The sequence below is a fragment of the Euleptes europaea genome, chromosome 16 (genome assembly GCF_029931775.1).
Source record: "Euleptes europaea isolate rEulEur1 chromosome 16, rEulEur1.hap1, whole genome shotgun sequence".
Taxonomy (NCBI): Eukaryota; Metazoa; Chordata; class Lepidosauria; order Squamata; family Sphaerodactylidae; genus Euleptes; species Euleptes europaea.
The window spans coordinates 35,540,633-35,554,695 of NC_079327.1; the positions used below are offsets into that span (position 1 = coordinate 35,540,633).

A 14,063-nucleotide genomic window follows, 5' to 3' on the forward strand; every position below is an offset into this window, starting at 1 on the left:
AAATGCAGAGGGTGGGAAGACATGCCAAAGAACCACGCCCAAACTGATTCCAATGCTTGTGGATTGAATGCTGAGGAAATCAGAAGTAAGTCAAGTGTGAGGGAAAGCCCAATCACAAGAAATAGGAGTGACTTGCACTTATTGGTTTCATCTAGAGGGAAGTGTGTACTTGTCTGTCCCCACACCAGAAAAATCTGCATCTTTCCCCATAAGGGACATAGTAATTCTCCCCACTGGGCATATCCTGACAAAGTGGGGAGAAGTTACACAAGTCATACTTCCTGCCTCACTACTTCTGAAGCTGTCTGAAGTCGCTTGATGTTCAGAATAATATTTTCCTTCCAAACATCTCTCAAAGCACATTTAAAAAGTGAGAGAAATGTGTTAATATCCTCAGAGAGCACAGTAAATTGTTACTGATACATTCAGGATCTTGTCTTATTTCTCACAACAGGAATTTAAAAACTGAACTTCAGTTTGGTGCTCGATAACCCTTCTGCAGATGTTCCTGTCATAAAACAACGATAACACATTTCTTGGAATTTTCATTACCACGTTTTGTAAATATTTTAGAAGAAAGAAGCAAGATGAAATGTCTCAATAAAGGGTATGTTGCTTAAAGGCCCCAGAACTGGCTTGCTTCTGCTATGTCCAGGAGAACGGTTCTACAAATTGAATAATTTTTTGACCATGAAATGTGTAATCTCATTAACCAAAATGCAATTGTGAAAGGTTTAATATAATTGAAAGAACTTAATATTATCAGTGAATTGCCTTCAAATGAGTCAGAATGTTTAAAATATTACTCTTGAGGAAAGTCAGCTTTATTTCTGATCAAAGTATCATTTCACAAAATCTCATTCACTGCTAATTTCATTAGAATGGCACTGGCTGAACAGAAAGTAATAAAAGCAACCTCTGAGCTCCACTCTGTTTACTGCTATCACATCAGGAAGAAGCCTAAGAAGGCTGAGCAGCATTATGTTAGAACATGCATTGTGCCAAGAAGGAATAAAACGGGAGGGCACGTTTCATGTGAAAAGAAGGGTAAGGAAGGAATTGCATTTCAAACAGAACAGGCTGAACCCCTTACTGTCCACCCTCCATCTCCAGAGCCCCACACACACACACACACACACACATAGAGGTTGGAATAACTATGGCCATAACTTTGATATAGGCATCTGCACTGGAGCAACCAAACAGTTCATATCCTTCAAGCTATCAGTAGAAGTATCCAGGGCCAGATCTAGGGGGAGCAAAGGAGGGCATCTGCCCCAGGTGGCACTCAGATGGGGTGGTAGGGTTGCCAACCTCCAGGTAGTAACGGGAGATCTCCTACTAGTACAACTGATCTCCAGCCGATAGAGATCAGTCCACCTGAAGAAAATGGCCGCTTTGGCAATTGGACTCTATGGCATTGAAGTCCCTCCCCAAGCCTTGCCTTCCTCAGGCTCCACCCAAAAAACCTCCCACCAGTGGTGAAGAGGGACCTGGCAACCCTATGGGGTAGCCATCTTGCAGACTTTGCTCCTGGGTCCCTGGTCTCTCCAGCTAAGCAGCTCTTCCCTTGCAAGGCCTGGAGCTGTAGCCTCTCCTTGCTTTGCCTGTTGTGCTGCAAGGAAAGATGCTTCGCAGTCAGGCCAGGAATATGCAGCTGCTGCAGGCTAGAGGCTAAGTCTCTTTTCCAGGGAGTGTAAGGAGAAGACGGAGCAGCAGCAGCCTGGCTCCCTAGGGACTGCTCAGGAGCGGAGAAAGGCATGTCAGCCGCCCTCCCAGCCAGACCACCCTCTGCATGCTGCCTGTAGAGGTGGGGCTCAGCCAAGGGCACAACAGCCACTTTGGAGTCCAGCCTGCCCAGAAGCACATGGCTGCTGCTGCCTTCGCTTCGCACAAGGGACTGGGGGGGATAAAAACATCCCCAGCTAACATCACAGCTTTCTGTAGGTCTCTATTAACTTTTGCCTTTTCCTGTCTATACTTTTAGAAGAAAAAAAGTTGGTTTTTATACCTTGCTTTTCTCTACCTTTAAGGAGTCTTAAAGAGGCTTACAATTGCCTTGCCTTCCCCTTTTCACAACAGACACCTTGTGAGGTAGATGGGGCTGAGAGAGTTCTGAGAGAACTGTGACTAGCCTAAGGTCACCCAGCAGACTTCATGTGCAGGAGTGGGGAAACAAACCAGGTTCTCCAGATTAGAGTCCACCGCTCTTAACCACTACACCACGCTGGCTCTTCTCTTAGGATCCTCTGCCCCACTGCAACTACAGTAGTGTAACAACCTGGACTATAAAACTGTGATCTCTGGAACAGTAGAATCCTGTCTTCTTTCCCAAGTCATTCCCCCTCCCCATAAAAAATGTGTGACTTAAAACCAGTGGTGCACAGGGCTTGCTTCCAAATGTGCCGCTTGCTCAATGGCTAACCTACACACACTCTGAACCAATTGGCTGGGCAGGATTGGATGATTAAGATTTCCTGCCTCTGTCTTCTTCTTTACCCTTCTAAGGGACAGAGGAAATGATAACTCCCCTGCATGATGCCCCAAAATTGTATTTACTCTCTCAAAATTCTGGTCTCAAAATTCATCTGGACTTTTGCCGCCTGGGAAAACAGTCATCTCTAGTTCCCTTTTCATTGGTCGGGTTTAAAGAAGTTACCCCTGTGATAACCCAGTGTGATAAAGAGACTCATTTCCCCAAGTTCTCCTAGGTGACAGCAAGAAGATGCAACTGACATCAGTGCTTTTTGTTGTAGGGTTGGACTTAGAATATATAAAGCTGCTTCATCACTCTTGGGTAGACTCTGATATGTTTTCAGGAATGCTTCTTTGTAAAATTCATAGATCAAATATAAGACCTGGGTTGTAAAAGATTGTTCAATAATCCAAATTGATAGTGGTCCACACACTTAAAGTAATGCCTTACAGGAAAAAAAATAGAGCATCCTTTTTATCTTTAATGTGTTTTCCAGTGCTTCTAATAAATGATGCATTGGAGTGAACAACTTCTGTCCATCCATCTTTCTTCCTAACAATGATAAACAGCCACTGAAAAATGTGTCAGTGAATTTCATGTAATGTTTCATATTCACCTGAAGCCATATCTTATCAGTTTCATTCTCAAGAACTTTTACTCATTACATTGCAATTTTTTTAGCAAAAAAAAATCCTGTTTAATTTATAAAACTGCAATACTCCAGTATTAGAGATTTACCAATGAGAATGCCTGGCTTCATTTTCCACAGTCACTATGAAACACTAAAATATGTTACATTTTAAGCAGCCAGTTATTTTTTTTAGATAGGCAGACAGGCAGAAAGTACAGAAGTCTTAAGCTTCACATTATCCTGTAACAGTTATGATGGTAACCTGAAAGTTCTGTTTGAATTACTTGAAAATTTGATTTGGTGAGGTAAAGTAACTAAGACAGATGTTAGCTCAAAAGCAAAAACCATATACAAAACATTTTTGGTTTTGATTAAAGCTTTTCAGGCTCTTATCCCAAAGGAACATTACTATCAAAGGTGATTTCAGATATCTGTATTTCTTAGAGTCTGACCTATTTTTAGGAAACGGGGCTCCGACTTACCCGCAGAGCCCAAGGTTGCTGGGCTGGGCTGTGGCGGGCGCAAGCGAACTGGACCGCCCCCCCCCCGCTCCGAGGGCGGGCGGCCGCTGAACAGGGGGAGCCCGGGGCTTCTGGCCGGCGTGGGCTCCTCCACTCCTCAGGCAGCTGGATGGGGGGAAACGGCGTCATACCATGCGCTGCTTTTGCAGCTGCGTGCCTGCCTGCCCTTCATCGGAGGGAGCCAGTTAGAACGAGCCAATCAGGCTCGGGCTCCCAACGGGGGGGGGGGGGAGAGCTGGCCTCTGAGCAGCCGGACCTGAGGGTCCGGCTTCCCGGCATTTAAAGAGGCCGCGCTCAGGGCAGCCCTCAGTCGGCTTCCAATTGTCCCTCCCACCCACCGCTGTATCATACTATTTGAGGTTTGTTTAATTTGTTCTTGCTCTTTCGTCACAACTTTGTGCGGTTTGGCATGGGGGCCGGATCCAGTTTGGGGGGGAAACTGGCCTGCGTGCCTTTTTCCCCAACAGGGAGGATCCCAATAAAGGATTTTGGGGGAGGCCGGTAGGGGACAGGCCAAGATGGAAGGCTGCCATGAACAACCCAGCGGGGGCTGTCAGGGGGCATGCCTTGCCATGTGCTGTCAAATGGCCTCCTTCCAAGTGGTGGGGGACCACACAGCTGGCTGCCGCCCTCGTGTGTCCCAGGAACTGCCATCTCAAAAGTGGCCCAGCATGGCTGGGTATTTTCATCGGCCTGCAATGGTGGCAGGCCGATGGTAGGATAACGCTCCCATGCCATGCCAATGCCTTGCTGCTGCAAACAATAAAGTTGTGCCATTCCTCCAAGCTGGTTGTATGTCATCTTTGGGTCACTCTGCTGGGGTATGGCTGGGTTCTCACTCTTAATGGGCCGGGTCCTGCTAGAGCGCCCCACACAATTAGGCACTAGCCCGGCAACTGTAATAAATGCAGAGGTCACCAGAAAGGAATAAATTAGTTAATGATGGAAAAGGCACTGAAACGGCTTTACACTTTGTAGCATATAATATACAGCTGTAGTTTTAACTAGAAGACTGGTTTGTGGCTAGGACAAAGCTGAAGCCATTTGTGTGAGTGCCCATGGGATTTTCCTGTCCAAGGTTTGGCTGCAGAAGTAATAAACGACGATGTGACTTTCAAGCAGTTCTAAAGTTTCCCCCTTGGGAAGATTGACGTCAGGATGGTCTGAGACAGAGCAAATGCCTTCAACATGCTAGTTGCTCAGAGAAGATAGTGAAATGTTTAGGGGTGATAAAGGCAATACTGCTCAATTCCTATTTTGTACTCATCTTCTTGCAAAGAGAAAGTGTGTACAACCAGCAAAAGTAGCATGAATGATGAGATGATGGGACTGCAGCTAAAGACTACTTAAAAAAAAAATGGTCAGACAATTCCTAGCTACCTTAGACAAGTTTAAGTCTTCCAGACTAGATTAATAGCATCTTAGGGTACTAAAAGAAGCCGCTGAAGCTTTGTTTCTTATTTTTGAGGAAAGATCTTTGGATACAGAAACTAATTGGCTGACCCCAAACATTTGAGGAAGTCCTCTTGAGAAAGTAGTCATAGAAACAAAGCCTGAGGAGTCCAGTTTTGCTCTGATAAGTGCTTTCTGTATTGCTGCTGTTTTACACATGACATAAATTCAAGACTGCAATCCAATACTTGATCAATTTCACTGGGTACCAATACAATCTAATTTTTGTTGTATCCGTCTTATAGAATTACTGTTGTACTTTTTATGGCTTTTATTGTCAATGCCCATGGTTTTTTTGCTTGATCACTGATGCTGAAATACATTTGAAATGCCATTGCTGGCCTATAAATAAATTAATATGTGGGTGTGGCGGGGGTTAGATCACACTGGCATCCAGTCAAATTCTTTAACTGTGAGATCTCAAATCACAATAGATGTAACAAGCAGATCTAGAATGTTTGTTATAATGTAAGAAGAGTCATGCTGGATCAGACCAATAATACATGTAGACCAGCATCCTGTTTCTCACAGTGGCCACCGCCACTCATCAATGTATATGTGATGTTAGGATTTCCCCACAAAATGTATATCAATTTACACTGACTTGAATTGAACTTTATTTGCCATGTTGCCCTTACATTCAGTTTGGATAAACCCTCTTGGAGCTCTTCACAATCCACTTTGGTTTTCAGCATCTGGAATAATTTGGTATCACCTGCAAATGGTCACTTCACTGCTTACCCTTGATTACAGATCATTTAGGAGCAAGCTAAATAGCACTAGTCTTGATGCAGAACCTGTTCTGGCTCTGTCCCCAGATTGTAACAGTCTGGCACAGAATAATGCATTAAACTGGTTCTCTCCACCTGCATAGGTTTTTTCTTTTCCATAATCTTATATCACGCTATATCCTACAATGTTAGGATATAGGACAGAGAATGGATCTCTAGAGGTGATTTAGTGAACAAACATGTAAGAATATAGGAAGAGTCCTGTAAGATCAGACCAAATGTACAACTCGTCCAGCATCCTACTTCTCACAGTGACTGGAAATCCCAGAAGCAGATGTACAATGCTAGAAATCTGAAGTAGCCCCAACAATAGAATGCTGAATACATAGTTTATACGTTTTTAAAGATAGTGTACTACAGTGTGAAACTCCTGGAAATGTAGTGATTAAGAACCTGGCAAGACACAGTCCCTAGCTAGTGAGCTGCAACTGATGATGATAAATTAATTTATTTGCTATCAGATATGGATCCCTATATCTCCCGAAAAATGGCACTTCATGGCCTGGCAGCCAAGAAAATCAGAGAGAAGCAAATATAAATTGTGGAGAACTGGATAGAATTGAAGGGGCGCGTTTTAATGTACTTTTCTTTTTTAATGATATTGGCCTGTCCATTTTAAAATTGCTGCTATATTGTTTTTTAGATCATAATGGCCTATGGTCTTATGCAATAAACTACTATTAGTGAGCTGCAACTGGGATGGTGAACAATTACGCAGGCCTGCCATATTTGTTGCTGGCATGGAATGTTGCTCTACTACTTCACTGAAAACAACATTAGTTATAACAGTAATTATATGACAGACCAGTAAATTTACTGAACTGCCTTTTATGTTGTTATTTTTTCAAAGATGACCTGAACTATTTCTTGGTCAAAATTCAGCTGGTAACTCTCATAAGGAAGAGTGGGCAGAAGGGCTCGAAATCAACCAAAAGTAAAACGAAATAAGGATATCCCACATACATTCAAATTAATACAGCTTCTAAGAAATGGGCCATGGCAGAAGGAAACTACCCGATTTTACTGCTCTCTTCCCTTATTCAGATTTGATTTTCTGTATTATTTATTGCATTTCAAATATTATTTTAGTGCTATTGTCCTTAGTTATATTTTGTGAGTTACCTACAATAGATGGGAAAGTAGAAAGGTGAGATATAATTCCCTAATTAAGCCCAGTAGCATAAACCTAGGGCTATCAACCCAGTCACACATGCCAAAAAACAGTATGCCAGACCTTCCCGCACAACACATTTTTCTTGCTCCACTCCAAAAGTAGGAGTACAGTACAGCCAAGTCAGGCCAGGTGGGAGCACAGCTCCCAAACTGTTTGGACTTGGAGTAGTGATAGCACTACCTGTAGCAGGTGTTATAGCTACAGTGGCGATTTCTGGCCCGTACCCCAGTAAGCGCCAGCAGCCCCATGAGGCAGGGGATGTTCCCAGATGTACGTACAATGCTCCTGCCACTCTAAATAGAAAAGGCCATTGCTATCACCTCTATCCCTCATATGGAGCCACCTCTGTGGCCAGCACAACCCACATCTCTCTGCCTCCCAGCACACGCCAACATTTCACAGGTAGAAGTTGAACTTCATTGGGCACTTGAATAAAAAACACTGCCTATCCCTGACCTCCTATATCTTTCATTCCTATATCTTTTTTTAAATCAACAAAACAGGGAGAAGACAAAAGAAAGTGTAATGTCTCACCTTAATCATTGAAGCAATTTTATGTACTTTGTAGTTTTATTGTTCTCTCTTTTAGCACCTAATTTCCTTAGCAGCAATTCCTTTTACTCTTCTTCATAAGAAGAAATGTTAACTAATAAAAAGGTGCTGAATATTTGGATGCAGGGAAAATACAGGGGGGAGGGTTTTTTTTTTTTTCCTCCTTGTTAAATTTTTAAAGACTTTATGGCTCTCTTTCCCCTTGGTTGCCTTGGGCATACTGGAAGCATACAGTAGCATTCAATTAACCCAGCTTAATATTCTGCTGCCTAGTTCCATCCGAAGGAAGAAAACACAAATACTTTGCAGGACAAGGCACATGCACAGCTCCTATCAAAACGTGATACAGCTGAAAATTAATTTTATGATGCAGGTGAAAATATAAACACAGGGGAGTCTCGGAAGTTGGTTTTCTGATTCACATTGGGGTGGGGGAAGAGGCATCACACCGACTTTAGCTAGAAAACAACACTCTCTGTGTGAGAAAGCCAGGCAAGAGCATGAGTAGGAGCATCCAAGCCTTAGAATAACAAGCAGCACCATCCAGTGGCTAAATATCAAATACATTATTAGTTTTTCAGCCCCAATTACAGTTTCAACCAAATTATAAATGGGAAAATGTTATTATGGGGGGAAGGATGAGATGGTTAAAAGAATTAGTGAAATATCCAAAGGCAATCATTTAAAAAAATTAAAACCTAGAGGGGAAGTGGGAGATGCAATAATACAGCTAACCTAACTCGATTGTATTCTAGAGATGAAAAATCATGGAGGGAGAAACTCCTTATTTTCTTGATTCATTTATATGACTGAAAGAAAATTATCTACTTTATCTGTCTCTTCCTCTGCTGCTCCTGAGGCTGAATTAATGTGCCCCCAAATACCTTGGAGAGCAATGGCCCTGGACTTACCTTGGTCCGCATTAGCAGCCACAAGGCTGAGAGCGTGGCCGAGGGAAGGCTCTTCATCAACCTCATGCTGATGATGGTGAGCCAGGGAGCGGCTTCCTGCTGCGGGCTGGGGATGGGCCAATCAGCTCCTCTGGAGGACAACCTGGGAGGGGCAGAGGTCCAGGCAGTCCCAGAGTGCAAAGGCTTCTCCCTGTTCCACCCCTCCCTGATTCTAATTGGGCTGTTGCCAGGGTCCTGGCCTCAATCTTATGGCCATTTTCCCTCCATTCATGTGATTGGTGTGTTCTTTTCCCTTGCTCTCACTTCCTTCTCTGCCACTAGGACCACAACCAGCCCTTGCATTCTTCAGTCTCCTAAAAGGATTTGTCATCACAGGGCCAAGTGACAGTATTGCTGCATCCTTGGCGCCTTAGATCCAGCTCCACCCACTGTTACTGTGATACTTTTTCGCAAAGTCAGGCCAGGGGCTCATTACGACCTGAGGGTATAGTCTGTAGTTCCATGCTTGCAGGTGTATATAAGTCAGGTTTCTATACAGGCATGTATAAGCCAGTCCAGAATAGGCAATTACTGGCAGAGCAACTCACTTTCCCACCACTTCTTAAAAGCCCAGCCAAGCCTTGGTGCAGTCTTCCATTGGACTTTCCTCTATTGATCTGCCTTGATGACTGAAGGTGGACTTCCTAAGGGCAATGACTAGAGGTCAGTTGATTAATGACTAGTTAATCCAGTTGATTATAGGGCGAAAACGCATGGTTGCTTTATCCTCCTTTAATCCCTGTTTCAGCCAGGATTCAGCCAGGATCGAACGCATGCGTTTTGCCTAATGTGCGTTCGATCTTGGCTAAAACAGGGATTAAAGGAGGATAAAGAGACCATGCGTTTTCGCCCATAATGTGCTATGAGATGAAAATAGGAACAAATAGTTTCCAAACACTGAAGCTCTTCTTATGTATTCATCACAAATCTTCAATGCTGTCCTCCCAGTTCTAAAAGGTAAGGACCAAAACAGCTTCCAGTGGTTTTTATAAGCAGCCAAAGCTTTCAATACCCCATTTAGTTTCTATAGCTTATGAGCAACAAACCATATAGACGCTCACATACTGTCTAGCCAGCATTTGCAGTTCTAGACTTACAGAAAAGCTCACTCGCTCTCCCCCCCCCCAATTCTGAGTTCACAAAAACTTGATTACTTTAGCTTGCCATAGGTCAAGTACAATCTGGCCGAGCCAATTCACTGAAGAATAATTTGGCAGAATTCCTCATATTTTGTTTCCACACTCGCTAGTTTGGCCTTGCTCAACTTGCTTTTTTGGGACATGCTCTGACTCTGGATACCTCCTTGCTATAGTAGTTCCCTGGTGTGTCAACAGATGCCTCAGTCATGTCATAAAACATACATTATGTCAGAGGTTACATGTTGGTGTAACCCCCAGGAACTAATGGGTTTAACCCAATAGGGGTGGAGTCTGTGAATGGAAGCTTGCAGCTCAGGGAAAGTATGTTTGCTGGGGAGCTAAATACAGTTCTGGGCTCTGATGACCTTGTGTAAAGTAACTGAAATTTATATAGGCTAAATGTTAATTGGAAAGGGGGGTAAATGTACCGTGAGTGTATTATTATTGGAATAATATTGTTATTGCGGGGCTGTATTTTTCAAACTGAAGACTGAAGCCTGGCTTCTGTGATGTCCCTTTTGTTCCTTTAAGCATGAGGACTGCACTGGAAGACTGGCACTTGGTGGACCAGAAAAGTTGGACTTTGCATACCATAACATTGTATCAAGTAATTCAAAGACATTACATCCTGCAAGTTTCTATTCTGTTACCTTTTGTTTAGTTATATAAATCTTGTTGTATTGTTCTCTATGCTGGAGGGTTTTGCCTTAAAGAAGTTGACTGACTTACACTGTTTTGCAAGTTCGGTTCCTATTTTAACCCCATAGAACTCACACAGGCAGAGGTTATATTGGCACCATGACACTAGAACCAGAGAGTTACAGAATAAAACCCAGTGTTATAGCTTTCTAAAGCAGCAAATAAAGGCCTAGGGATGATGTGTACCAACAACTACCCAAGGAACATTTTGTCTTGCCTGCGTAATAGAACATTTATGGTCCTAAAATTAATGCTTACTTTGTTTAGCCCAGTTCAATACTAAATCAAACTGAGTTTTCACAGAGAAACTAAGAACCCAAGCTGTATATATATTTTTATAAGTCGAATGTAAACTTGTTGTGGAATTGAGATGTTATCAGGCAGTTTCCAATTCCATAAAAATGCTGGATTTAAAAATAGAATGAAAAGCAATTATATGCTGAGACTGACGGAACATAGTACATTTACTTAGCAGCAAGAAGCTGACATTTATTTTAGATTTCTGCTTAGTATCTTTGAAATACATTAACTGTCAGAAACAATTCTCTTCTTACGTCAATTGCATAAAAAAGAAATGATGAATATCAGGCTTACCTCAAATATGATCAGCACGTAAACACCTGCTAAAATGGCCGATGCAATCGTTACTTGTGTCTCTACGTTTGCATGAAGGTATCGATATGTCATGGAAAGAGGCACAATTTCTGATCCCTGAAGAAAAGTCTGAACGCTTAAGGTGTTTTCTTTGCTATTGAAAGAGAGTTGAAAAAAATTCTGCTCGGTAGGCTGACATGGCAATAGCTAGACTGTTAGAAAGCAATATTGTTTGCCAAATTTTAGGAGAAATGTGTAGAGACCCGCAAGGAACTTGTGGGGAGGGGGCATCCCATTCCCCCTCCCTTTGTTTCCTTCCCTTCCCCCTGTCTCTTTCTCCCCCCATTCATTCTGTCAGTTTTCCCCCACCCCGTCAATCTTCCTCCCCTCTCTTCTTTTCCCCCCGCCGCTCTTCATTTTCAGCACCCCCCAGCTGAGCCCCCTCCACTGGCCATGCCAGGGTTTGGGCTGCTGCCAGGCTTGGTTGTACCAGGGCTGCCCTTGCTGGCCTTGCCTTGAACTCTCCAGGCCACACTGGCTGGAGGTCCCCTCGATACTGTGCTGTGGCCTTGTAATTGTGAGCCATGATGGCAACAGCAGGGCCCCCAGGAGCCACACCGGCACTGCACAACCGCAGCAAGATGGAGGTGCAACCACAGCAAGATGGAGGAGGGTGCCTGGAAGCCAGCGGTGTGTTGGGGGGGGGGAGATTTTAGCCCCCAATGTATTTTTAAAGCTTTCAGGTTTTTCTGCAAACCCGAGGGGGGGGTCTCCCAAGTTTGCAGAACTATGTTTTCCATCAGTGTGGGCCCGAACCACAGATTCAAGAATCCACAGGTGGGTCCATACTGGATTATTAGATTTTAAGATATATAAAATTATAACAATTTTTTCCCAAGTCAGGCAACGACATTTAGAATTTTCTAAAACACTAAGAATTAGTTTTAGGTACTTTAACTAGTGATACTAAGGGAGCCAGAAACGGACCTCTTGAAAATAGTTGATATGTGACAGAAAACTATACAAGATGGAACTATAGCTCATGGGTTGACTATTCATTTAAAGCTTCTTTCTTATCGCACTCCACACCCACATCATATTTTTCTCCCCATTGAAAAAAACAGATATGCATATAATCTTTTTTTTAAATACAGTATTAGAATTATTATAGCAATATGCTAATATTTTATGTCTCAAAAACAGAAATACAAAAACAAAATCCCTTGCAAAAGATAGCATTCCTTCAGCAAATGGGCCCATTTTTGTGGCATCTAGATTTCAAGTTAGGGGGTGGGGGGGAAGTTGGCAGTGCGTTGTACCAGAAACTACTCCTTCCTCTTATTGGCTGGAGTGACAGCTCCATCAGTCTGACCTTTAGCCAGGCTATCAGCCAAGTTATTGGGAGTGTAAGGGAGGTGTGCAGAAAGGAATTATTGAGCTGTCTGTTGATTACATTTGCAGGTCAAGAGCAAATCCCTCCATGGAAATCAATGGCCCAGTAAATGGGAGTTCACAGCAAGCTCAAAGCTCTGCAAATACATCTGGTGCATTTTCAGTGTTACAGATTTGGAAGGAGAGAGACATTGTCAATGTGGATGCTGCCCTGTTCATTAGTTTGACCCAGGACAACGCCCACGCCCTTTTAAAACAGAAGAGATACAGGAAAATTTAAAAACCAGTTTAAACAACGCTTGTGAACAATTCTGCCTTCTTCTTTTCCGCCATATGAGGAATTCAATATTGTTAGTTTACAATATTTTAATGTGAGGAAAGAAAAAGAGGTGCCTGAGTGGCAACCTTCTTCTAAATAGGAAGGATAGTGGAACAAAGGATCCACGAAGTCTTTAGCAAGCACACAGTTGCTGTTTGAGCAAAATCCTATGCAGAACTTTCAGTGGAGTAACTCTGCATAGGATTGCACTGTAAGAATCTCTGGACTGCTACTGAATCTGTTACCCTGCTGTAGTTTCTTGCACACATGAATATGAATAAATATGAACAGAAATCTAGATACGGACTATATTCACTACTTTAAGATCTACTAAATGTACAGAAACTAATTTTCTGATAGTTTTTTAAATTTGTGGACTAACCTGTTTAACATCTCAAAGGTTCTACTCATAATAATTTGTTCACTTTTTTTAGAATTTAAAGGTAGGGTCCAGTTGTATAAGATCTGGAAAAAAAATACACATCATCAACAATTTAAAAGAATATTAAAATGTTTATAAGTCTCCTATCCAAAAAAAAATTAGTCTCCTCTCCTATCCAGGTTACCTGTTACTAATCTGATAGAAGAGTGTCCTTATAAACAGGCATAAAGGAAGCCAGGAATCATAAAAGAGGAGTGACACTTTCCTCTCTAGATCATACTAAATGTTCAGTGTGTGCAGACCCTGGAATACGTACTCTGGAATATTGAATATAACTAGGGGATGAAAGAGCCACAATGCCTGATAGCTCCCTGCAATCCTTAAAGAAAGAAAAATGCTAACAAGCTGTCATTGCTTGATTGAAGAGCTGTAGAGTAGGAAAAGTAAGCAGGAAAACCTTCACCTACCCAGGACCAGCCATAGTTCACCCTCAACTGGGAAACTCCTCAGAGGAAGTCTCCTCAAAGGCTCAGAAGCCACCTGAGATCCCCATCATATACAAGGCATTCTACACCGCATAGCCTCCGGAGGAAGATCACAGCAGGCTCCCATTCCAACACCAGTGGAACAGGCAGAGCAGAAATCCCTTGAGTGGATCTGTCCATCTCCAGCACCCCCAGAGCCTCCCTTGGACCCAGAAATCAAGAAAGTGGAGAGTAGAGCCAAAGCCTGAACCAAGTGAAGGAGCACACACATGGGATCTCAAAGCAAACTGCACTCCAGGATCATTCAGGAGGAGAGCGCCACTCTCTTGACCTTTGCAGGATCCAGGATCCCACACTGACTATAGAAAGAGGTAGGATTATCAGAACGTTGTATAAGCCTTGTATAAGGTCCCACAGGAAGTTACATCATCATGCAGGGACAATGATTACATCGTCCATCAGTAAGTTTCTGCCTCCCCCATCTCCCACCAGTTTGTAGGCCATGC

The 14,063-nt window shown here is 43.0% G+C and overlaps 1 protein-coding gene across 1 annotated transcript in view; it reads right to left on the bottom strand.

Annotated features, from left to right (window-relative positions):
• OCA2 (OCA2 melanosomal transmembrane protein) overlaps window positions 1-14,063 on the bottom strand; it is a 189,131-nt gene that overhangs the window by 139,618 nt on the left and 35,450 nt on the right. Inside the window, exons 7-8 of the mRNA XM_056861864.1 lie at window positions 13,073-13,155; window positions 10,980-11,133 (exon numbers count right to left, since the gene is read on the bottom strand). Coding sequence (XP_056717842.1) covers window positions 10,980-11,133; window positions 13,073-13,155 — 237 coding nt within the window. The remainder of the gene's footprint in view (window positions 1-10,979; window positions 11,134-13,072; window positions 13,156-14,063) is intronic.